The 25,081-nt window shown below is 52.0% G+C and overlaps 1 protein-coding gene and 1 pseudogene across 1 annotated transcript; one reads left to right on the top strand and one right to left on the bottom strand.

Moving 5' to 3' along the window:
- Window positions 1–488: 488 nt before the first annotated feature.
- Window positions 489–9,506, bottom strand: NMUR1 (neuromedin U receptor 1). The gene is made up of 3 exons (XM_041767150.1): window positions 9,394–9,506; window positions 5,077–5,965; window positions 489–3,067 (listed from the first exon to the last, which is right to left on the bottom strand). Exons 1-3 carry the CDS (start codon window positions 9,394–9,396, stop codon window positions 2,688–2,690), a joined length of 1,272 nt encoding a protein of 423 aa, XP_041623084.1. The 5' UTR covers window positions 9,397–9,506; the 3' UTR covers window positions 489–2,687.
- Window positions 9,507–20,694: 11,188 nt separating this feature from the next.
- LOC121497074 lies at window positions 20,695–22,923 on the top strand (annotated as a pseudogene).
- Window positions 22,924–25,081: the final 2,158 nt, after the last annotated feature.

The raw sequence follows: 25,081 nt of genomic DNA, 5'->3' as shown, positions 1-25,081 counted from the left end.
TCTGAGAAGGATAATTCCAGTATGTTCACCATGGCTCTCAGAGATACTAGCCAAGAAGGTTGTGTGTGATGGACTGCGGGATGTAGGACCCATCAGGAAGGAGGCGAGGATGGCTTGGGGGAAAGCAGAGCAGTCAGGAATAAGGAAGGCTGGATGAAGTTGAAAAATGTATCATCGGGGCAGCAGAGCAGGAAGGAGGCAGTCATGGTCAAGAGTTCACACTTCCTGAAATGGAAAAATTCTTGGAACTCCTGGGAGTGAGGATGTAACCAAGGGGCCCAGCGCTGGGGTGGAGGAGAGGTCTCCAGGACTGCAGGAAGGATCAGGAGCTGAAACCAGGGCGGCAGTGGCACATCCTTGTGGCCTTCGATGCCACCATAGAGAATGCCAAGACTAGAACATATGGGAAGTGCAGAGAGCCCCCATTCTTGAACCCAGGAGGAAGAAGGATGCAGGTGACTGCAGCTGGGAGTAGAAGTGACTCCAGCCCCAGATGCACCAGACACTTAGGAAGAGTGGGGGACTCCTGGCTTGGGAGTAGCACTGGGCGCTCATGGGAATGCCGCCCCCACCCTGACTGGTGCTGCAGGGGACTCTGCTTCCCCGTCCAGAAGAGGGGGATCCTGCTGGCTGGCCTTTCTGCCTCCATCCCTTTTTCTCCAGGGCTGAGCCCAGAGCTACCATTTCCATCTTCCATGGCAACTGATGACCCATGACAAATGGGACCTACCCACTAACATGCTGCAGAGGCACTTGAGAGACAGGCATCCACTCTACACTGAGGGGAGCCACACCTTCTGACAGCTCCTGTCCCCACTTTCCCAGTCAGCCCGGTGCTCCTGGGCACCCAGCCGGCCTCTCCTAGATGCACACTGACCCGAACTCCTCAGGCCCCTAAGTCATCTCTGACAGTCTCTGGGAACAACTGCAGCCTGGAGTCCGGGATCTAGGTGCCCCGCCCCACCGCCTCACCACCCCTGGGCTCCGGGGACCCACTGCAGGGGCCACTTGCTGCACTGCTTCTTTTCACAAGTCCTGGTCTGAATTATGGTAAAATACACATAACATGAAACATCCTTGTAACCACGTAAGTGTATTATAGTTCAGCATGAAGTACATTCACACTCTTGTGCAACCAGTCTCCAGAATTTTTTCATCTGGCAAAACAAACTCTATACCCATTGAACAACCCCCCATGTCTCTCTCCCACCAGCCCCAGCAAGGGTGGATTTTAACTATTTTAAATTGTTTTCATTTTTGCTTATTTGCACTTTCCAAGTTTTCTTCAAAGAGCATTTGCTATTTTTACAATTGAATTTGAACACTCCAGAACATTATGTGCAACCCTGTACAATCTCTGCACTTCACGGGCAGGGGACCCGGGTCCTGAGCTAGGAAGGGTCTGCAGGCAAGGGGGACCCAGGCGACAGACCCGCTGCCTCCTCCACCCAGGGCACCCGCGGCACCCCACCAGGGGGACCAGTGGTCCTTTCACAGGAGTCTCCTCTTGGGAGGGGGACAGGGTTCACGGACTTGCAGCAGGTTAAGTTCCCGCCACTGAGTGGGTCCTGAGCACTGCCCCCCACCCCTGCATTTGGGATGGGGCTCTGTTTTCAGGACACAGGGACTGGTCGCTGTCTCTCTTCTCACCTCACTGAGCCCCAAGCAAAACTGTCCTCACAGGGTCACTCCTTGCCCTTGGTTGGCTCGTGTCTCTTGTCTCTGGAACCCTCTGGTCAGCCAGGCCCTGGGTTCTGCTCACCTCAGGGCCCCAAACCAGCTCACAGGGAGGCAAGGACAGAGCCGGGCAGGGGTCTCCGCTCACTCGCCAGACCTCAGTCGGTGTCAAGCAAAGAACATGCCCGGAGTAGCTTTCAGTGCAGGGGCTGGAGGAGACACAGAGGTCAGGAACAGAGCAGGAGTCGCGGGTTGGTGCGGAAGTAGAGGGTAATTTCTGCCTTTGTTGATCTAAGGTTTTCTGACAGTTTTGCTACAAGCACTGACTGATGCATATGCTCAGAAGACCACAGGTCAAGTGCCAAAGTGTGACACCGTAGAATGTCAGGGCCTCTTTTATTTTTCAGACCAGGGACCAAGGCTTGCAAAGGTGATGCCACGCTGCAAGGTGGTAGCAGCAGGGCTGAGACTGGAACCAGGTCCCCCGGATCCCTGGCACCCCTGTGGCCCAGCCACTCCACCAGGTGGAGATCCAGAGCAGAATGTGCTGACTGCGTGAGGGCCACGGAGGGTCAGGTTGACAGGGGTCCCAAGTACAGGCCAAGAGCTGGAGAGGGCCAGAATGGGCCAGAACCTGCAGGATCTCAATGAGAAATGGGAAGGAAGGGTGGGGCCTCACAAAAACATTTCAGAAACTAGGGGTGGGGTGGGGGAGACCCCAGATGGAGGCTTGCTCTGCCACTTAACTAGCTGCCTTGGTTCTGGAGAAGAAGGACTTTACCTGCAGGCCCAGGGCTCTGGGGGGCAGAGAGCAGGCTCGTATCCCTTCCAAAAACTTGGATGGGGGCAGGAGTCACTGAGGTGCTGGTCAGAGTTTATAGGCCGAAGTGGGGATGGGACACAAAGGGGGACAGTTTGAGAAGACATTCCAGCGGAGGAGGGTGAGTACCCCTTCCAGAACCGCATGTGGCACTCTGGCCTCTCTTGCTGAAGCTGCTTCCAGGCTCCACTCAGAAGGGGTCAGTCTCCTGCAGCCCCTCTCGGCCACCATTCTCCAACAGAGGCTGGGCCCTGGTGCCCGGGGAGCCCAGGTCACACAGGGTGCTGCCCATGGTCACCCTGCTGAGGCTCGAGCTGTGGCGGGGCCTGTGGTAGCGGCACTGAGTCCCCAGGCACAGGGTTTCCTGGAAAGTCTCCCTGAAGCGGCTTGACATGACGTTGTAGAGCACGGGGTTAATGGCCGAGCTGAGGTAGAAGAAGACGCCAGAGATAACGTGCACGTACTGGAAGGCCAGGTGCAGGCCTTCGGTCCAGTGGGACACAAAGCTCCACATGAGGCGGTCAATGTGGAAGGGGGCCCAGCAGATTCCAAACACCACGACCAGCACAACTGTGGGGGCACAGAAGGGAGACTTGTGTGCCTGCCAGACTGCCTTCCCTGGGCTTCACAGTAGTCTGGTCATTGTCACCTTGCTACCCACACCCACTGTTCATCTGGAAGGTTCTGGAAGTTTGCCCACCCTAGCCTCAGCACGCCCTTCAGGGAGGCTGGTCCCACCATTGTCACTGCCTGGGCAGTGGGCCTCTGCCCTACTCCCAGCCAAAGTGTGGTTTGGGCGTGTGAGCCAAGCTGGCCCAGTCTGGCTCTCCCATCACAAGAGTCTGGAAGTAGGTGACTCTTGGCTAAGACGTCACCCAGCTTCCCAGAGCTTCCCTTCAGCTGTAGTGTCAACCAGCCATGCCTGTCATCGGGCTTGCCTTGATTTTTGTTTCTTATCTCTTGTGTTTGCTTCTCCAACTGCCTATCTTCCCCTGCCGTGCCTTCCCCACCACACCCCAGCACGGTTTTCCCTCATCATCTGGGATTTCCATCAGGATGTTGCTTACAACATCCCTAGCCCACATCCCCAGCCCATGGCCCTCTGAAAGTGAAGCTGGGGGAAGGAGGGCGGGAGGGAAAGAGGGAGGGAGAGAAGGCCAGAGGCCCAGGCCAGCAAGCCAGGCACCATCCCTGAAGGAACCACCCCAGCTCCCCAGGGTGAGGGCCATCCCAGCTGAGCAGACTTGGTACCTGCAGGGCAAGGGAGTAGGAGGCAGAGGCAGAGGGGGCAGGGGGTCTGTAGGGCAGGCTTCACAGGGCAGAGCTGAAAGGCAAGCTTGGAACTCTGGGGTCAGTCCACTTTAGGGAGCTGCACAAGTGGCCTTGGCTTGGAGACACTGTTACTGGGGCACAAGAGGAATGGGTCTCTTTCTGGGAATAGGGCAGTCCCCAGTGAGCTGGCTATAATCCCATGGCTTTGACCAAGGTCTCACTACCTCTGTCTTGCCCCGGCTCAGTCCATCTACCTGATTCAGGCCCTGCGAGGGTGGGTCAGGTTGAGGAGGAAATTGTGAATTGGCTTTGTGTCATTTTGTCTGGCTTCCTCAGAGCCTCTGATTTTGAAAAAGGGCCAGATCTAGAGCAGAGTAAGACCCAGAGCCTCCACCCAGTTGGCGGCCTGCCCCCATCCACACCTCTGCCCTGACTCTCCTGTGCTCTGCACACTGACCCTCACAAACACACCTCCTGATGAGCCTCTTTTAGACAACAGTCATCCCCGCGGTCCTCGAGGACCCACAGGTACAACATGGAGGAAACGTATCATCTTGTCCTTCCGGCACCTTGTTCGCCTTCTCTGGGGAACTCTGCTCCCCGCAGATCCCAGCATGTGAGTCTATGTGTGGGGGCTACAGACCTCGGCATCCTGCCACTCTGGCCTGGGAGGAGGCCATGACCTAAGCCTGCCAATCAGAACTCTTACCTGGGACGTTTCAACAGCCATTAAGAGAAGAGGGCCATTCCTCAAGAAAGAGGAACTCTGTGCCCATGGCTATGCTTCCCAGGCTGCCCTTGGCCTCAGAGCAAAGAGATGTTTAGGAGCAAAGATGAGAGACCTGTAGGGTCCAGCTCCCACGAACAGCTCTGCCCTCCCAGAACCCAGCCACGTGCCCTTGCCCAGTCTGTGAGTTTGATTCCACGAGCCAATGCCAGCTGCATGGGTGAGCCACCCTCTGCCACCTGCCCAGGCCTCCAAGCTTAGAAGGACCCTGGGCTTAGTTTAAGGACTATTGCTCTCTGGACAGTCATAATGATCTTTGTACAGGGGACCCCAAATTTGCATTTTGCCTCAGCCCCCACAAATTATGTGGCCCATCCTGCCATTTATCTTTGATATGAGTCTCTCAGAGAGTAATCACACACGTTCGTGTGCACACACACAGGGCAGGGGGAGGGGGGTAACTCCAGACCTCACACTCAGCCTCCATCGGAAACCCAGACCCTCAGCCCCCAGGTCCCAAAAGCTCTAGCCTCACCCCCCAGGGTCTGGCCCCGCCTCTCTCCCCGGTAGCAGCACTTACACAGCATCTTGGTCACCTGTGTCCGCCCCCGATCCTGCGAGCCCGGAAATCTGCAGCTGTCGCGGGACCGGGCCCTGCCCCTGGCCTCCTGCCTGAGCACCAGTAATCGCTCCCGCCGCAGCCGCAGCCCGATGAGCAGGTAGAGCACGCTGATGGTGGCCATGGGCAGGCAGAAGAAGAACAGGGTGGTGATCTGCACGACCAGGTTGTAGAGGGCCCGGGGGTGGACCAGGGTGCACACAGCCGAGTGGGGCACTGGGCCCCGGCAGGGCACTTCCAGCTGCTGGAGGCCGTGCAGGCTGGTGTTAGGCAGAGAACAAAGCACAGCGAGGCCCCAGATGGCTCCGAGGACACGGCGCACGTGCACCCGAGTCATCATGGACCTGGCCTGCAGCGGGTGCACCACAGCCACATAGCGCTCCACGCTCAGGGCCGTGACGTTGAGCACCGAGGCCAGGCACACCGTCTCGAAGAGCAGCGTGCGGAAGTAGCAGCCCCCGGCGCCCAGCAGGAAGGGGTAGTTGCGCCACATCTCATAGAGCTCCAGGGGCAGGCCCACGAGCAGCACCAGCAGGTCCGACACCGCCAGGCTGAAGAGGTAGTAGTTGGTTGGGGTGCGCATGGCCTTGTGGCGCAGGATGACCGCGCAGGTCAGCCCGTTGCCCACGGCGCCCACCACGAAGATCAGCAGGTACGTGATGCAGACGGGCACGAACAGCTCTGTCTGCTGGGGCCCCAGGTACTTGATTCTCAGTTCCTCGTCAGTGAGGTTTAAGTCCTCGGGGTCAGAAAGCCCCAACGCCCGACTGCCATTGCAGGGCACCAGGCTCCCTGCGTCCGGTGGAGACGTGTCTCCGGGGAGGATGGAGCAATTGAAGCAGAGAGGAGCCTGTGGAACAGAACAGAGACGCCCAGAAAAGTCACTCGGAAATCCCTGGGAATCCAGGAGACCGAAGGGAAACATGATTTTTTTTTTTTTTAAGATTTTATTTATTCATGAAAGAGAGGGAGAGGCAGAGACACAGGCAGAGGGAGAAGCAGGCTCCATGCAGGGAGCCGGACGTGGGACTCGATCCCTGGTCTCCAGGATCATGTCCTGGGCCAAAGGCAGGCGCTAAACCGCTGAGCCACCCAGGGATCCCGAGAAACATGATTTCATGTCCTGCTTAGAAATAAAAGAAACCACGACACCTGGGTGGCTCAGTGGTTGAGCATCTTTCTTCAGCTCAGGGAGTGATCCGGGGTCTGGGGATCGAGTCCCTCATCCGGCTCCCGGCAAGAAGCCTGCTTCTCCATGTCTCTGCCTCTGTGTGTCTTTCATGAATAAATAAATAAAATCTTTAAAAAAATGGGCAGCCCGGGTGGCTCAGCTGTTTAGCGCTGCTTTCGGTCTAGGGTGTGATCCTAGGGACCCGGAATCTGGTCCCATGTCAGGGTCCCTGCATGGAGCCTGCTTCTCCCTCTGCCTGTGTCTTTACCTCTCTCTCTGTGTCTCTCATGAATAAATAAATAAAATCTTTAAAAAATTTTAAAAACCTCTCATCCCTTGTAAGGGATATGAATAATTTCATAATAATAATTTCAGAGATATGAAAATGTACATCTTAAAAATGATACAAGGCAGGGCTTCCACGATCCACTGAAGCCTTTGAATAAAGGATGGATCCTCTGGATCATGGGCTTTGCAGTCAGCAGTCTCCCCTTGGGTCTGTCCCCTTTCAAGCCCTGGACTTCAGGAGAGGGACTCAGTTTGGGCATCTGTAAAATGGGCACAACATGCAGTAACTCATCAGTATGGTTATTCAGAACAAGGGGTCTGGGGACACCTGGGTGGCTCAGTCGGTTAAGCATCTGCCTTCAGCTCAGGTCATGATCCCAGGGTCCTAGGACAGAGTCCCACAACAGGCTCCCTGCTCAGTGGGGAGTCTTCTTTTCTCTTTTTCTCTCTCCCTCTCCCCCTGCTTCTGTGTGTGCTCTCTCTCTCCCTCTCCTGTCTCAAATAAATAATAAAACCTTAAAAAAAAAAAAAAGAGGGATGCCTGGGTGGCTCAGTAGTTGAGCATCTACCTTTGGCTCAGATCATGATGCTGGGGTTCTAGGATCAAGTCCCACATCGGGCTCCCTGAGGGGAGCCTGCTTCTCCCTCTGCCTGTGTCTCTGCCTCTCTCTGTGTATCTCTCATGAATAAATAAAATCTTTAAAAAAAAAAAAAAAAAAAAAAGAACAAGAGCAAGAACAAGAACAAGGGCTCTGGAAGCAACTGCCTGGATTCCAGTCCAGCCTCCTCAGTTCTCGGCTGTGTGACCATTTGCACGGGAACCTCTCTGTTTCCTTATTGCAAGGATCTAGCAATTTAATCTACAAAAGGTACTAACGTGGGACCAGAGAAAGGCTGGTCATCACTCACCTCACAGTGAGGACTGAGTCACTGTGGGGCTCAAGTGAAGGGGTAAAAGGGCTAAAAACCAGAATGCTAACCCAAAAGTCGTTCTTGTTTCTGTTTCCTATCACCTGCACTGTTAAAAGTTGAAATATTTGACAACCTTGTCACTGCAGCCTTGTTGCAGCTCTGCTACACTCTAGCTATCACATCTTTTCACTCTACCTCAGTCTACACATCTGTAAAATGGGGGTGTCCACAAAGCTTACCTCATGATTTCTGTGAAGATTAAATGAGAGAACACATATAAAGTTCTCAGGGTGTGCCTGGCACAATTCAGGTGTGCAATATCAATACATAGTAACATTATCCTTACTTCCCACATGGCAGGGAAGAGCAGTCCAAGGGAAGGGTGCTTAGCTGGCTCAGTCAGTAGAGCACCCAACTAACTCTTGGTCTTGGGGTTATGAGTTCAAGACCCATATTGGGTGTGAAGATTACTTAAAAATAAAATCTTAGGGGATCCCTCGGTGGCTCAGCGGTTTAGCACCTGCCTTCCCCCAGGGCGTGATCCTGGAGTCCTGGGATTGAGTCCTACATCGGGCTCCCTGCATGAAGCCTGCTTCTCCTTCTGCCTGTGTCTTTCCCCCCCCCCCTTCTCTCATGAATAAATAAATAAAATCTTTTTTAAAAAAATAAAAGTAAAATATTAAGGGAGCATGGGTGGCTCAGTCTTTAATCTACCTACTGTTGATTTTGGCTTTGGTCATAATCTCAGAGTCTTGAGATCAAGCCCTATTTCAGGCTCCTCGATCAGTGGGGAGTCTACTTAGTATTCTCTGTCTCCCTCTCAAATAAATAAATAAATAAATATTTTTAAAAAAATAAAATAACAGGGCACCTGGGTGGCTCAGTGGTGGAGCATCTGCCTTTGGCTTAGGTCCTGATCCCGGGGTCCTGGGATTGAGTCCTGCATCAGGCTCCCCAGAGGAAGCTTGCTTCTCCCTCTGCCTGTGTCTCTGCCTCTCTCTCTGTATCTCTCATGAATAAATAAATAAAATCTTTTTTTTTAAATAAAAAGAAAATAACATAAAATCTTTAAAAACAAACAACAGTCTGAGGGAGATGGGGCAGGGACTGAAACAAGATTTGGCAGGGCAGGTGGTTTGGTGGGACAGGCCAGGATCTGGGGACCGTCCTCCTTAGCCCTCTGGCCAAGCCCACCCCTGTCCTCGGAGCAACCGCGGGTTTTCAGGCTCCGTTCCTGGACCCGCTCACTGTTCCTTCAGCTCCACTGCCCCTTCTCAGTAGGGGCTTGGCGCCCGTGTGCCTTCAGCTTTCTTTCTGGGTCCTTTTCTGTTCCAGACCCCAAGAATTCTTTTTTTTTTTTTAATTTTTATTTATTTATGATAGCCAGAGAGAGAGAGAGAGAGAGAGAGAGAGAGGCAGAGACACAGGCAGAGGGAGAAGCAGGCTCCATGCACCGGGAGCCCGACGTGGGACTCGATCCCGGGGCTCCAGGATCACGCCCCGGGCCAAAGGCAGGCGCCAAACCGTGGCGCCACCCAGGGATCCCGACCCCAAGAATTCTTAATCCTGAATATCTTTCTCCTCCCCAGCACCTCCACCCGAAGTCTCCCCCAGCCTCCTTGCCGGTCCCCACACCTGATCCCCGCATTGGGCCTGGAGGGGCATTTTCACCCCGACTCCCAGGCTGCGGGGCCGCGGGGATGAGGCGGGGATGAGCTGGATGCTCCAGGGACTCCTGCGCCCCGGGAAGGGTGGCAGCGCCCGCGTCCCGCAAAAAGCCAGAAGTAACCCGGCGGCTGCGAGGCCCCCGAGAGGTGGGCGCCTGGACCGGACCCCCGGGCCCCCCCGCCCCCGCCCCCGCCCCCGCCCGCCCCCGCCCCCGCCGGCCGCCGCGCCCGTGGCCCTACCATGCGCTCCGCCGAGACCGACGACCAGACGACTGGCGGACAGACGGCTGCCGGCCCCCAGGAAGCCCGCGCCGACGCCCCGCCCGCCGGTGGCCCCGCTGCCCCGAAAGGGACCGCCACCAGGGGGCGGGGCTCGCGCCGCAGCCGGGCCCCACACGGCTCCTGTCCTAGCCGCTCTCCGGGCCGGGACGCTCCGGGAGCACCACTGGGGGGTCCTCACAACAACCCATTTACCAGGAGAAGACTGAGCCCCAGAAAGATGGAGCGCGTGCGACAGGTGTGGCTCCCGCACCCAGCTCCCAGCCGGGGCTGGGGGCTCGGGGGCTGACTTTCAGCCTACCTCCTTATTATGGGGCCTCTCCAGCCCCGCCTCCTCCTGTCCCATATTTCAGACGCACCTCAAAGTTCACGTGTCCCAAAGGGTCTCATCCCCCTCCTAGGCTTGGAGGTCTCCTCTCCCTCCCTCCCTCCCTCGGCCCCAAGTCCCAGGCCAGCAGTTCCCACCCCCTCCCATCGTCCATCCCAGGACTGCCAGGGAAGCTCCACTCTCCCCCCAGTCTGTCCCCCAGGGCCCAGTCTTCCTCCTGAACCCCCAGAGACATGGTTCCTCTGCTGGAAAACCCTCCCAGGGACACCCCCCCCACTTCCTTCTGAAAAAGAACACACCAAAGTCTAGCCTGGCTGGACCCCCATGCCCCACTTGCCTTCCTGGCTCCCCCTCACTATATTCTTCACCCCCAAATGCCCTCCCTCTCATCCATTCAAGTGTTCTTCCATCCGGTGCATCCCAGGGTAGGATGCTCTCCAGGGTAGGATGCTCTCCAGGGAAGGAGGGACTGTAGGGAAGAATCTTGATTGCAGGGATCCCAGCCTCCTCCTGATCCCCAAAACTCTACACAGTAAAGCCAAGCAGGGAACCCTTTCCCTGCCCTGCCCCCTCTTCCAAACAGCTTCTTAGCTGGAAGTTAGTTACTTATCAGGAACTTTCTAGGGAGCCTAGACACATGGATCTTACAGGCCAAAATGCTGGCTTCTGGGCCTCTTCCCAGAGTCTGATTCGATAAGTCTGGGCCAGGTCCAGCAACCCCCATTTTTAACAAATACCCTCCAGGGAGCCCCAAACCTCAGAAGCATACTTTGAGGAGCACTGGGAGGGGTTAGGTACAAAGCCTTAGCACCAGGAAGGTGGCTGGTCAGCAGTGTGGATGGGAAGAGATCAGCCCCACCGTGCCTCAGTTCTGCTTCCTGTAGCATGTGTAACCATGAGTGCCTTGAGGTAGCCCAGCGAAGATTTAGCACGGGGCTGGCGTGCAGCCAGCACTCAAAAAAATCTATGTAATGACAACTGGAGGTGTGACTTTGTTCCCCCCAAATTTCCCTACAGCCTCCACCCCCACCCATGAGTCACTGTCTGGCCTTGGGGACTGGGAGTCATACCCTCTCAGAGCCTCCACCGGGCCTGCCTTCCCAGGAACTCCACATGTAAACACAAGCCCAGGCACAGGGAGAGGTTGTGAGCCGTGCAGGGGCAGATGGTCCCCATGTCCTTGGGGAAAAGGATTCTGGGACTTCCCTGAGAATTAAGTCCTCAACTCCAGATGAGTGAACCTTCAAGGTCTGGGCTGCTATCATAGCATACAGCAGAGGAACAATGAGGGGTAGGCGGCCCCCCTGAGAAAGAGTTCACCATGGGGTCACAGGCAGCATTTAGCAGAAGCATTGCTGACACCTGCCCCCATCCCTGGGTCACACTCACATATACATGCACCACTACGCACATACTCAGAGCATCCTGAGACCCACTGGGGACCCCTTGGAGGTGCTCGGGGGCCCAGGAAAGAAGGGGGAAGAGAAGACCTATTTCTGCCTTAAAGAGGCAGAATGGCTCCACCAATCAGGAACTCTTACAGCTGGCTGCACCATTCACAGCATTAACAACAATCAGAGACCGTGGCAAGCTAAATAAAGGGTAGTCCCCCAAAAAGAGAGGTGCTGTGGCTATCAAGGCTGTGGCTACCCCTGCACTATTCAGAAGGCCCTGGGTGCCCCAGGTTGAGCTCAAGACCACCATGGTGGCATGTCCCATCAGAACCCGAGGACATCCTGCTGCCTCTCTGCTCTATCCTGAGCAAGTATCTCCAGGACATAGTTACTGGGGATGCCTGCAGGGTGAAGCCTGTAACAAACGCCTCCTAGGTTTCCTGGGTATATACTTCAGTCTCCTGAACCTGGCTGCTGCCCAGACCCGGGTGTTTAGGCCCCAACTCTCCACAACAGCACATCTGCCAAGGGAGGGCCTCTGGGGCCCACGGAGCCACTTGGGAGACCTCTCAGGTCCTGGGGTCTGTGCAGGGCTCATGAGCCTGAAGTATGTGATTGGCCCCATAGCCCTTCCTCACCTGCTGATTCCTGAGAGCCCCAGAAGGGCAGCTGCCCTGAGCCAGGTCTTCACCAGCACCACCTGAGCAGCTCCTGGAACATTCACTGTTCACCTAGAAGCCCCCACCCCACCCTGTCACCCTGCTCAACTGCCTATAGAAGCCAGACAAGGAGGATGAGATGAGTCTGGGGACACAGAGGCATTGGATGGGAGGGAGGAACTGCTCTGTAGCTTAGGCAATGGGGACAGCCCAGGACCCACCAGTAATCAGGCTCAGCAAACATGGAGAGCTGGGTACAGCAAACATCTGGAGGAGAGTTGCCATGCTGACCTAGGAACCTCCCCAAGTCAGGCACTGCTCACCTGGCTCAGTTTGGCTGGACCCGGGCCAGGGCATGGCCAGGAGAGAGAAGAGAAAAGGCTTGAGCCCCTTCAGAGTACGGATTGCACCCCACCCAGTAAACTATGCAGCTTGTGTGTGTCCATCCACACTCCCCCAGCCCCCAAGCCTGGATCTGTTCATAGAGACCAGCACACTCCCAAGGAGAAGGCAAAGGGAGGCAAGGGAAAGTGAGGCCTGGATGAGAAATCTTGCTCATACTACCACAAGCTGGCTGTGTGGCCACAGATGAGTCACTTTGCACTCCAAACCCCAGGTCTGTAAAACAGCAAGAACAGACCTGTCACTCAGGATGCTGTGAGGATTAAGTGAGATAATGTGGGTTTAAAACACCTAGGGTTGACACACTCAAGAAATGGTACCTGTAACTATGCTCGGAATTCTCTGGAAGATATTAGAAAGCTGGCAGGAGTCAAGGCTGGGGTGGAAGCTGAAGGACAGAAGAGCTTTCTCAGCAGGGCTTGGAAGGGCAAGGTCCCCCAACAACCTGGGGCAGGAGAGCTGCGCCCCAGTGAGAAGAAGGAACACACAAACTTGTGGGGAGACTGGCCACAGTGCAGGAGGCCCAGGCCCTGTAGCTGGACCTTGGGGACCAGCGGCCAAGGAGACCTCGGCCCCTCCAGCCCATGGAGAGAGCCACGTGGGACTAATAGTTGGCCCCTTGCTGAGGGCCATGCAGCCTGGTTCCAAACCACCCAGTCTCTCGGGCGGGGCTGGGTGCAGAGTCAGCCACCCCCTACCCCCCACCCCACCATGGCTTGCTGGTACCCCAGGCCCCAAACTCCACTTGTGGCCAAAAGGAGGACAGGCTGAGGTCACACATCGAGAGGGTCAGAAAATGCTTGGGTCTCTCGCCCTGAGTCTGTATCCCTCGGGGTGGGGCTCGATATTACTGGTGCTCCTGGTATCTGTGGGTCCACGCGGCCTTCCCAGTTAACAAACACAGTCAGTCAGAGGTGCCAGAGAGGCCCCTCTTGGGATCTTGCCTTTATGAATGCTCCCAGTTAGCTCAGAACCAAACCCCCCGTCCTCCTGCCAGTGACGGGTGTCAGAGGGCTGGGACTCGTTGGTCCGCAGCACTTTGCTGTGTTTGCCTTAGCGTTTTTGTCTTTCCTCTGAGTTTTTAATATCAGCATAATTTGAGAATCAGTTGCAGACCTAATGCCCCTTTACCACACAACTAAATACTTCAGTTGTGGCTTAGGTGCAGCATTTCACTGAATATCGTTAATTCCACTTGCCATCTGCAATGGTGTCAAGGGATGGGTGTAAAGGGAGCAGCCGGCCTGGAAGGAGTAATGTCTTCTCACTTAGCACATCTGATCACAGAAAGCAGACAACAACAACAACAAAAAAAAAAAAAAAAAAAAAAGAAAGAAAGAAAGAAAGAAAGAAAAGAAAAGAAAGCAGACAATGTTTAGTTGGTCTGATTGCTGTTTTACGTCTTGTTGAGGTTATTGCTGTTCCCAAGGCAGACTGTTTCCACAGCCAACACATGCAAAAGCAGTAAGCATTCGAAGTGCTAGTAAACAGAGGCTCAGAGTTCCAAAGGAAATAACGCCAAATGGCAGAAAATAAATGACGAAACGTGCAGGTAGTGCCCGAGCAGATGGAATGAATGTCTTTTCATCAGGAGGTAAGTGGAAAATATTGGGCGTATCAACCAGCGACCATTAGACATGCAGAAAGGGACAGAATATGGGGACGCTGAGAGTGTGTGCTGGAGGGTTGGGCATCGGTGTGGGCACAGCTGGCCCAAAGTCAGGAGAAGGCAGGAGTCTGAGCGCTTGAAGGCAGAGAGGTGGGAGATGCCACTGCTGAAACTCTGGTTGTCAGCAGAGGATCTCTGTTTGCAAATGTCAAAATCGGCTCTGGCTAATATCGGCAGAATTTCCCGAAGACTGTCAGGTAGCTGTAGGGCCAGGGAGGCTGTGTGGCTGGTCCCACTACCCAGACATGTAGCCCAAAGGCCGGGTGGTGTGGGTCTGCACCTGCTGGATGCAGGGTCCCTGGCTGGGACCACATCCCAACTTCTCTAGCGCACTTGCCTGGACTCCCTGCCCTGGGTGAGCAAGACTCGGCAGGCCATGCAGTTGGATCCTACCCTGGCGTTCTCACTGCTCGGGACAGGTGAGCCTTCAGGACTTCTGGAGAGGAGGAAGGCAGATTCCCACTCGCTGGCTCATCCACAGCTCCTGGCAGACAGCCCAAGTGCCAAGCCACCAAAACAAAGCACACCTATCCCTGTCACTCAGGGTTCAAGGCCTTTTCAGATGCACCAGCATCAGAGAAAGGGCACACTGAGGCCTGGCTTGGGGGTGGGGTGGGGGTCCCAACAGGCTCACTACATTGACAAAACCTTTTTGGGAAAAGATGCCCAGGAGATAACATATCTGCAGGGAAGATGAGAGATTCCAGATTTTTAAATTTGGAGAGACCAGCTCGCACTTGTACTCAGAGGCACCACATCCAGGAACTGGAAGTTTAAAACTTCCCTGATCTATTTGGACCCAAAAAACAGCAGACTTGGGGATCCCTGGGTGGCTCAGCGGTTGAGCGCCTGCCTTTGGCCCAGGGTGTGTTCCTGGAGACCCAGGACCGAGTCCCACGTCGGGCTCCCTGCATGGAGCCTGCTTCTCTCTCTGCCTGTGTCTCTGCCTCTCTCTCTCTCTCTCTCTCTCTCAAGAATAAATAAATAAAACCTTTACAAAAAGCAAAACAAACAAACAAAAAAAAAACCAGCAACTTGTGTAAACAGCCTGTTCTTAGGTAGAAAATGTCGATTTACTCCTGCAAGCTGCCTCGAGATGGAGGTTATAACAAACTGGCCTTACGCACAGGGAGGCAGCAAGTCCAAGACGTTAAGTGACTTGTCCAAGATCTCACAGCTAATGAGGGCTGGAGCTGGGATTTGAAACGAAGGCTATCTGAATAAAACACTTCATACCTTTGACCCTACAGTTCTGACCCCAGAGGTCCCCCATTTCCCAAGACAATCACATTTTGTTTATTCTTTAAAAAGATTTTATTTATTCATGAGAGAGGCGGAGACACAGGCAGAGGGAGAAGCAGGCTCCTCCATGGAGCCTCAATCCCAGGACCCCGGGATCACAACCTGAGCCAAAGGCAGATGCTCAACCGCTGAGCCGCCCAGGCGCCCCAACAATCAAATTTTAAGAGTCTAGACTTTTTTTTTTTTTAAGAGTCTAGACTTTAAAAAAAAAAAGTCCACATGTTTATTTCTCCTTCAAAGACTGCATTTTTGTAAACACGCCTAGGCTGGATCCCGTTCTCAAGCCCACACTGCCTTTCCATCATTGGATTATGAGGTTTTCTTCAAGAACTGCCCTACCTGGCTGCTGTTCTTAATGACCTTGACTTGCTTGTGGGCGGCACCTTCCATGGGCTCCTCAGCTCCCTCCCCGCTCCCAGCCCTTGGGCAGTTCCTGAGTGGCTTTTCCTGGAAGCTGTGTTGGTACCCAGTTGGCTCTGGAACTTCTGAAAAAAAAATTCAAGAGTTTCCTATTTAGGGCTTGGTGCATTCCAAGGGGTCAGAATCTGTGGTTGCAGCTCAGAGGCTGTGAGTTTCCAAAAATGGAATTTTATTATCTCTTTTTAAGCTCTTGGAGGGGAAAAGGCATATCGCTTAGACTTTCCATGCCTCAGTTTCCTCATCTGCAAAATGGAGGTGACAACAGACCTACTTATAAAGTCATAAGAGAATTAAAAGAAATAAAGGATACAGAATGCCCAGAAAGCACTTAGCTGGCACTTGATAACTATTTTTCTTTTCCTTTTTTTTAAGTAAAGAGTATCTTTTTCTTTACTCTTTAATACTTTATTTGTGGGGATCCCTGGGTGGCTCAGCAGTTTAGCGCCTGCCTTTGTCCTGGGGCGTGATCCTGGAGTCCCTGGATGAGTCCCACATCGGGCTCCCGGCATGGAGCCTGCTTCTCCCTCCTCCTGTGTCTCTGCCTCTCTCTCTCTCTCTCTCATAAATAAATAAATAAATAAATAAATAAATAAATAAATAAATTTTAAAAATATATTTTATTTGTTTGTTTGTTTATTCATGAGAGACACAGAAAGAGAGGCAGAGACATAGGCAGAGGGAGAAGCAAGCACCCTGTGGAGAGCCTGATGCAGGACTCGATCACAGGACCCTGGGATCATGACCTGAGCCAAAGGCAGATGCTCAACCACCGAGCCGCCCAGGTACCCCTGATAACTATTTTTCAAATAAAAGAAAGTAGGTGCATGTCTCAGAAGCTTGGTACATTTTCTGGACAAAAATGAAATGATTTTTTTAAAGATTATTTATTTGAGAGAGAGAGAAAGTTCATGCCTGTGAGCAAGGGAAAGGCAGAGGGAGAGGGGGAATCTCAAGCAGACTCCCCACTGAGCATGGAGCCCAGTGCAGGGCTCGATCCCATGACCCTGAGAACATGACTGGAGCCGAAACCAAGAGGCAGATTCTCAACTGACTAAGCTGTCCAGGCGCCCCCAAAAGGAACTGATTTTTGCTATTTTTCTTCCAAGGCAGCAAGAGACAATAATAGAGAGGTTCCTCTTTGCCCCGTGAAAAGGGGTTTGGGGAAACTGAAGGCCAGAGGCGTAGGGAAGGGAGACAGGCCCCATCCCATGTAGGTGGAGGGGCAGGCCCTGTCCGCCCTCCCGCTAGCATCCTGCCTTCCGGCCCCTCGTGTTCCCACGAAGTTCTCAAGTGTGTTTGTGTGGAGGCGCAGTAAACAAAGACGGAATGAGCAGGCTGCGACAAGCAGACCTTTATTAGGGCAGAACCAGTTCAGCCAGGCAGCTCCCCTACCCCTGGAAAGGGCCCCAGGAGGACCCCAGCCCCCCCCTGGCTCCAGACTGGCTCTTTCCCTGAGCAGAGGTCACTCTGCGGTGAAAGAAGGCGGCTGCAGCAGGAGCAAGGACTCGGATGTGTGACCTTGGACAAGTCCCTTCCTTCCTCTGACCTCAGCTTCCTAGTCTGCAGGTTGGGGACACACATCTCCCTGATGGAGTTGGTGGCAGGAGAACAGGCTGAGGCTATCCTGTGGGGTTGTCCACCTGCAGCCTGTGTGGGACCCAGGCTGGGGAGCGAAGCAGGGTGGACGGGAGGGGCGGCTGTGTCTCTTCCTGCGTCTGATTCGGAAGTAAACACTGGTTATCTCGGGGGAGTAGGTGAAGGCCGGAGCAGGAGAGGTAATTCTGTTTATTTTCAGTTTAAAATGTTCGTCAACAATCGTTTGTTCCTCCTATTCTAATACACACGTCGATTTATTTTTTCGTGTGAAAACCCAGTTCCTTGTTTCTCCCTGGCGTCTTGTCTCTGGCCAAGCCCTCTCTTCAGACCGTCGTTAGGACCAGGCCCAGTCTGGTCAGAGCCTCCTTCAGTTAGACTCAGGAGAACCTGGACACACAAGCGTTCACTGTCACCTCCAGCCAGTCACACACCCCAGCCAGTACCTGAGGCCCCTTTCACCATTCACAAAATGACCGCCATTTAGTCACCCCGACCAGCACACCTTCCATCTGTCCCCTCTGCCAGGCCCGGTGTGAGGAGCGAGGGGCCACACGCGTTCTGCTCTCCTCCAGACTCCTCACTGCCAGGCCCTGGGCCTTCAGCCCCACGGTGCCTCCTGCGGGTGCTGGTGGTGGGCCTGGGCCCAGCCTGGGCACCTCCGGGCCACCCCGGGGCTCACAGGGGCCTCTGGCCAGGAGCCTGGGCCCCATCACATCCTCTACATGGTCCCTCTGTGAAATTAGGACCGTCCTCCCTGACATTGTAGGTCTGTGGGCTCTTCCGGCTTCAGGATTGTTTCCCTTCGGAGGAGGGAGTTCAGCTGGTACCCGCTCCCCCTGCTCTTGAATGACCTCAAAGGAGGGCACAACCCTGGCTGAAGCCCCTCTGCCCCAGCTGCCTGGTTGAGCTGTGGCCATCATTTCTGTCGTCCCTCAAGGTGTGTGTGTGTGGCTGGGGGGGGTACTTAGGCCATTTCCTCTGAGGATCAAATGAATGAGATCATTTTTATAGACTCCTGGGCACATGTGACATTTGTAATGACAAAACGCATTCCAGAAAAAGTTTTGCAAGAAGACTACAAAGAACTTTTTGTCCTGAACCATTTGACAGTGACTTGCTGACCTGAGGCTCAGGTTCCCCTAAATCTGTCAGTGTGCATTTCCTAGGAAGGGAGACCCCTCCTACATCACCACAGCTGAGCCAGCCCCATTGGGAACTGCACCCTGAGGCATTACTCCCTGCTAATCCTCAATCCAGAACAGTTCTGCAATCTCCACTTGACTTTTATGAGCGTGAATTTTTTTTTTTTTTTTTTTAAGATTATAAGCCAGGGACGCCTGGGTAGCTCAGCGGTTGAGCATCTGCCTTTGGCTCAGGGTGTGATCCCGGAGTCCTGGCATCAAGTCCCACATGGGGCTTCCTGCAGGGAGCCTGCTTCTCCCTCTGCCTGTGTCTCTGCCTCTCTCTCTCTCTCTCTCTCTCTCTCTCTGTGTGTGTCTCTCATGAATAAACAAATACAATCTTTAAAAAAATTATAAGCCCGTTATTTTGTAGTATTCTTTCAATTAAGATTTATCTAATGTTTCTTTTCTTTTTTTTTTTAAGATTTTATCATTTGAGAGAGAGAGCATGTGCATGCAGGGGAAGAGGTAGACAGGGAGGGAGAGGGATAAGCAGACTCCCCGCTGAGCACAGAGCTTGCCACATGGGGCTCATCTCATGAACCTGAGATCATGACCTGAGCCAAAATCAAGAGTCAGATACTTAACCCACTGCACCACCCAGACTCTTGTTACACATTTTTGCAGGAATACCATGGAGAGCGGCGGGGGGGGGGGGGGGGGGGGGGGGGGATGGGGGGGTTCTCTTCATTGTTTCCTCAGGGGCAGCACACAGTTTCCATTTGCCCCATTCCTGAAGATGACAACTTTATTCCCTTGATTAGGGTGGTACCTGGCAGGTTCCTCCTCTAAAAAGTTACTATTTTTCCTTCCCCCTCTCCAAATTTTTATTTAAATGTTTAGAGTAATAGTTTCAGGAGTAGAATTTAATGATTACTATTTTTCTTTTGGGGATCACTGTGTATTTTATGAGGAGGCATTTTGAGGTTATGTGAATATCCCATTTCTTATCAAACTCTTCCTAATTTTAGCATCCATTTATGATTCTCCAATGAATTAATTATTGCTATAACGATTGCCAAACAGTGGTTTTAATTCTATCATTCTTCATTGATTAGCTGACATTATACTGTAAAGAAACATTTTCTTCTCTCATGATATATTTATATCTGTGTGGACTTGGGATTTCTTATCTTATTCAATGGACAATACTCCATTATCGTTATGTATGATGTCGAAATTTGTCTGACACTTGGCCAGTGGAAACTCCTTTAAGCTGCCTCCTATATCCTCCCCACATGTCCTCAGCCTAAATATTTCTGTCATTTTCTGGCACAATAAGATATTCCAGGCTTATTATGTATTTCCCTGGGCCAGCCTGAAATCAGCCATTTGCCGAGGAGCTCTGGTTCCTTTCAGTGGAGGATGGATTTAGAAACCAAGATCTGGGTGCCAGCTGTGCTCATTACTGCCGCAGTGTTGCTGCCCCCCAGGCCGTCTCAGTGAACAGAACCAGGGAATATGCGTATAAACATAAATATATATGTATGTGAACGTATACCTAACACACACATTGATATTCATTTTATATCTATCTAATTTATAAATATTAAAAAATGTAAACTGACATCAGTACCTCCAGTTCCAACCTAACTACCACAGCATTTATCCCTTTCCTTTTTTTTTTAATTTTTTTTTAAAATTTTTATTTATTTATGATAGTCACAGAGAGAGAGAGAGAGAGAGAGAGAGGCAGAGACACAGGCAGAGGGAGAAGCAGGTTCCATGCACCGGGAGCCCTATGTGGGATTTGAACCCGGGTCTCCGGGATCACGCCCTGGGCCAAAGGCAGGCGCCAAACCGTTGCGCCACCCAGGGATCCCCATTTATCCCTTTCCATTCATTACTCCCTGTGAGTGAGAAAAGTGCCTTTTGCTATTTGCATATTTATTTGCATATTTATTTGTAGGGTCGACCCCCCCGGAGTGTGTAACCAGTCTTCTATGCTGCTACCACCCCGCCTTGTAGACCCCTCTTCACCCTCTCTAAGCCTTACTGTAAGTGGGCTTCTCCCCACCTTTATCTGAGAGGCATGCAGGACACCGTCCTCACTGCACCCAACCTCTCAGATGGAGGGGAACAGCTCCCTCACCACGATGAGAATTACAGCATTATTGGCGACAAATTTGGCAATAGGTACCAAAATATAGAAATTTATCCTTTTGGCCCTGCAACTCTGCCTCTAAAAATTTGTGGAAAAGAATAGTAGTCAGCGTCTGCCCACAGGCCTGGTGGCTTCCTGCCCAGCTTCTGCCTGTCTCCCCTTCCCCCATCGCTGCCTTGGGCTCCCCACCCCACTACCAAGATAGTGATGGGCTCCCAAAAGGAGAAGACTCAGAAGCTGAACGAGAAGCAGCAGCTCGTCCTGTCCCAGCTCCTGAGGGAGGAGGACAGATATGCCTCAAACTGTGAGGCCAAACATCGATAGTAGGCTTCCTGGAAAATTGGTGTGTTTATTTGCATGAGATGTGCTAGAACCCATAGAAATCTTGGGGTTCATACATGCAGGGTTAAATCAGTCAACCTAGACCAGTGGACACCAGGACAGATGCAGCACATGCAAAATATGGGAAATACGAAAGCAAGACCACTCAGAAGCCAATCTTCCAGAGAACTTTTGTGAAGACCACAGATAGGTCAAGCAGTGGAATTTTTTTATCAAAGATAAATATCAGGGGCACCTATCTGGCTCAGTGGGTGGAGTGTGTGACTCTTGATCTTGGGGTTGTGAGTTTGAGCCCCACACTGGGTGTAGAGATTACTTAAAAATAAAGTCTGAAGCGCATGTGGGTGGCTCAGTTGGTTAAGCATCTGACTCTTGGTTTCGGCTCAGATCATGATCTCGGGGTCAGGAGATGGAGCCCCACAGCAGGCTCTGTGCTCAGAGTGAAGTCTGCTTGAGATTCTCTCTCTCCTTCTGCCCCTCCCCCTGCTTGCTCTCTCTCTCTCTCTCAAATACTTTTTTTTTAAGATTTTATTTATTTATTTATGAGAGAGAGAGAGAGAGAGAGAGAGGCAGAGACACAGGCAGAGGGAGAAACAGGCTCCATGCAGGAAGCCTGACATGGGACTCGATCCCGGGACCCCAGGATCACACCCTGGACTGAAGGCGGCGCTAAACCACTGAGCCACCCGGGCTGCCCTCTTAAATAAGTTTTAAAAATCTTTAAAAATAAAATATTTTACAAAAGAGATAAATATGAAAAGAAGAAATACTATGATAAAAATTCAATAGCTATTACAAATGAAGAAAAGGGGAAAGGGAGGAAGAGAAAAAGAAAAGGAACCAGAAAAGCCTGCAAAACCTCTTACAGTTGAACAGGCTGTGGAAGAAAGACAATCAGCAGTTGGAATTTAAAAAAAGTATCAGCTGTAAAAATGCTGCAGAGCCCACTGTTGATCTTTTAGGATTCAACGGCCCTACTGAGGCACCAGTGACCTATGGGAACATAACCACAATGTCAGCCCTAAATGATATCTGGACATCTTTGGACCAGTGATTTTTTTTTAATTTTTTTTTTTTTTATGATAGTCATACAGAGAGAGAGAGAAAGGCAGAGACACAGGCAGAGGGAGAAGCGGGCTCCATGCACCGGGAGCCCGACGTGGGATTCGATCCTGGGTCTCCAGGATCGCGCCCTGGGCCAAAGGCAGGCGCCAAACCGCTGCGCCACCCAGGGATCCCTGGACCAGTGATTTTTTTTTAAAGATTTATTTATTTATTTTACTGGTGGGGAGGGGCAGAGGGAGAGGGAGAGAATCTCAAGTAGACTCCCTGTTGAGGACAGAGTCTGACTCGAGGCTCTATCTCACAACACTGAGATCATGATCTAGGCCAAAATCACGAGTCAGACACTTAACTGACTAAGCCACTCAGGTGCCCCTGGACCAAGGATTTCTAATCCCTCACCTGCAACTCTCTTGCCCCCAGTTCCAGAGATGTTCTCTATACCCGGAGCTGCCAATTTGTCCACAGTAATATCCGGGGATCTGCATCTGTTCACTGAGCAAGCTACAAAATCAGAAGAGGTGGCAAAAAACAAACTCTCCAAAGACTCCATCTTATCTCTGTATAGTACAGGAACCATTCAGAGGCAGAGGACTCCTGGTGTGTTTAAGGGACCCACAAATAGACCATTTACCTCACAAGCACCAAATGGATCTCAAGATTATCCATCAATGGGTGTGCCTGTGGCTAAACCTGTAGCTCCTGGCCTTCTGGGGAACGTAATGGGACAGAGTGGGAAGCGTGATGGTGGGCAGGCCCATGCACAGTGGGTTCATGTAGGATACCACTTCTTCCAAATGTGGCTGGCCTCAAGGAAGAATGGTGGGACAGATGGGGGTACTCCAGAGTAAGCCTGGCCTGCCGCGAGCTCAGGAACCCCAGTGGAACCTTTCACAGATGAATCAGTCAATGGCTGGCATGAGGATCAGTAGTACAAACCCTACAGTGGATTTTGACCAGCCCCCCAGTGCAGCAGCAGGATGGTCTGGAGGCTCATCCAGTCAGACTCTCAGCACACAGCTGTGGAAATGAAAAACACAATACAAGTTTCATCCAGAACTACTGCCCGACATGCCTTGTTAAACAGCCTCTAGTTCCCCTGTTCATCCACATACATACACTTTTTCCCCCCCATGTTCATATTAAGAGTTATCTGATTGACCCTGTTGACCAGTACTGATTAAATTTGATATGAAAAGAAAAAAAAAGATTAAAAAAGGATAGTAGCTCAAAAACAGAGATGAGTGTAAGAAGATACTAGTTACAGCCCTTTTGTACTAATGAAAAATTGGAGGCAAGCTCAATTTTCTTTATCTTAGCTCCTGAAAGCAGCGTCTTGTATGCCTCCCAGACCCATGTGCCTGAAGGACCAGATAATTGGTTGCTAATTGTCTTCCTCCAGGGCTCTTAGCATCCCTGTGTATTCTGGCCCTGTTTGTACAAGGATTCAGAAGGCTCTTGCATGTCAGAGAAGGTCCTGGGGCAGAAGAAAGCAGAGGGTGCAAGGCATGCACATGAGTTGGGACCCGTCCTCCCAAGCCACAGCTGAGATCCAAGTTAGGCCAAAGGGAGGATTGTCTTCAGCATAGTGTGATAGTGTGTTCTGGTTTAGGCCAAAAGTTCCAGGGACTTAACACCCCAGGAGCAACCCTCCTCCTGAGGGATGGGAGTGGGTGGATAAAATGCCTCATGTAGTAGGCCTCTCCCAAGATGGCCTCCGATGACCCATTTCCTGGTACTCACACCCCGTGTGGTTCCTTCCCCACTGAAAATGGCTGAAGGGGTGCCTGGGTGGCTCAGTCTGTTAATCTCTTGTTGAACTCTGTTCAATTCTTGATTTCGGCTCAGGTCATCATCTCAGGGTGGTGAAATCAAGCCCCATGTGGGGCTCTGCACTGGCATGCGGAGACTGCTTAGGATTCTCTCTCTTCCTCTCTCTCTGCTCCTCCCCCATTCTGCTCACAGTCTCACGCATGCTCTCTCAAAGAAGGAAAGAAAGAAACCGGCTGAACTATGCAATAGGATGTTTAAAGAAATGACAGCACATGATATCTTCGGCTAGATCATAAAAGAAGTGCAGCTCCTGCCTTATTCCCTTTTGGATCTCTTGTTCTTGGTGGAAGCCAGATGCCAAGCTATGAGGATGCTCAAGCAGCCCAGGGGAAGGTACATGTGACAAAAAACGAAGGACTCTTACCAACAACCAACACTCCCTTGTCGGGCAAGTAATCCAGCCATGTTGGAGGTCAACCCTTCAGCCCAGTCAAACCTTCAGATGATTCCAGCTTCATGGGAGACCCTGAGCAGAACCCTGAGCCACTACCACCCACTTGAGCTGCTCCTGGATTCCTGATCCTCAGAAACAGTGTAATACAACAAATGTTTGTTGTTTTAAGCTGCTAAGCTTTGTAGTGATTGGTTATGCAACAATAGCTAATATTCTCATATATTCCTGATAGGAATGGAAAATTGTGTAGCCACTTTGGAAAACAGTTTGGGGTTCCTCAAATGATTAAATATAGTGTTATTGGTGACTCAGTCGGTTGAGTGTCTGACTCTAGATTTCTGCTCAGGCCATGATCTCAGGGTCCTGGGTTGGAGCCCTATGTCGGGCTCCATGCTTGGCATGGAGTCTCCTTGAAACTCTCTGCCCCTCCCCACATACATGCGTTCATTCTCTCTCTCCCTCTCTCAAATAGATTAATAAAATCTGGGACACCTGGGTGGCTCATCAGTTTAGCGTCTGCCTTTGGCTCAGGGCCTTATCCCAGAGTCCCGGGATCTAGTCCCACATCGGGCTCCTTGCATGGAGCTGCTTCTCCTCCCTCTGCGTGTGTCTCTACTTCTCTCTCTCTGTCTGTCATGAATAAACAAATAAAATCTTTTTAAAAATAAATTAATAAAATCTCCTAATAAATAAATAAATATGGAATTACTGTATAACCCAGAAATTCCACCCCTAGGTATATGCCCAAGAAAAATGAAAACATATGTCCACAGAAAACTTGTACGTGAATGTTTACAGCAGCAATATTCACGAGAGTCAAAAGGCAGAAACAACCCACTTGTCCATCAATGGACAAATGGAAAACAAAATGTGGTATATTCATACAATGGAATATCATTTGGCCTAAAAGAGAATGAAGTAGAGATACATGCTGTAGCTTGAACGGGCCTTGGAAAGTGAAAG

Source organism: Vulpes lagopus, chromosome 8, assembly GCF_018345385.1.
Source record: "Vulpes lagopus strain Blue_001 chromosome 8, ASM1834538v1, whole genome shotgun sequence".
NCBI lineage: Eukaryota > Metazoa > Chordata > Mammalia > Carnivora > Canidae > Vulpes > Vulpes lagopus.
The sequence above is the reverse complement of the archived record's forward strand: the minus strand, read 5'-3'. Positions and strand labels throughout refer to the sequence as shown.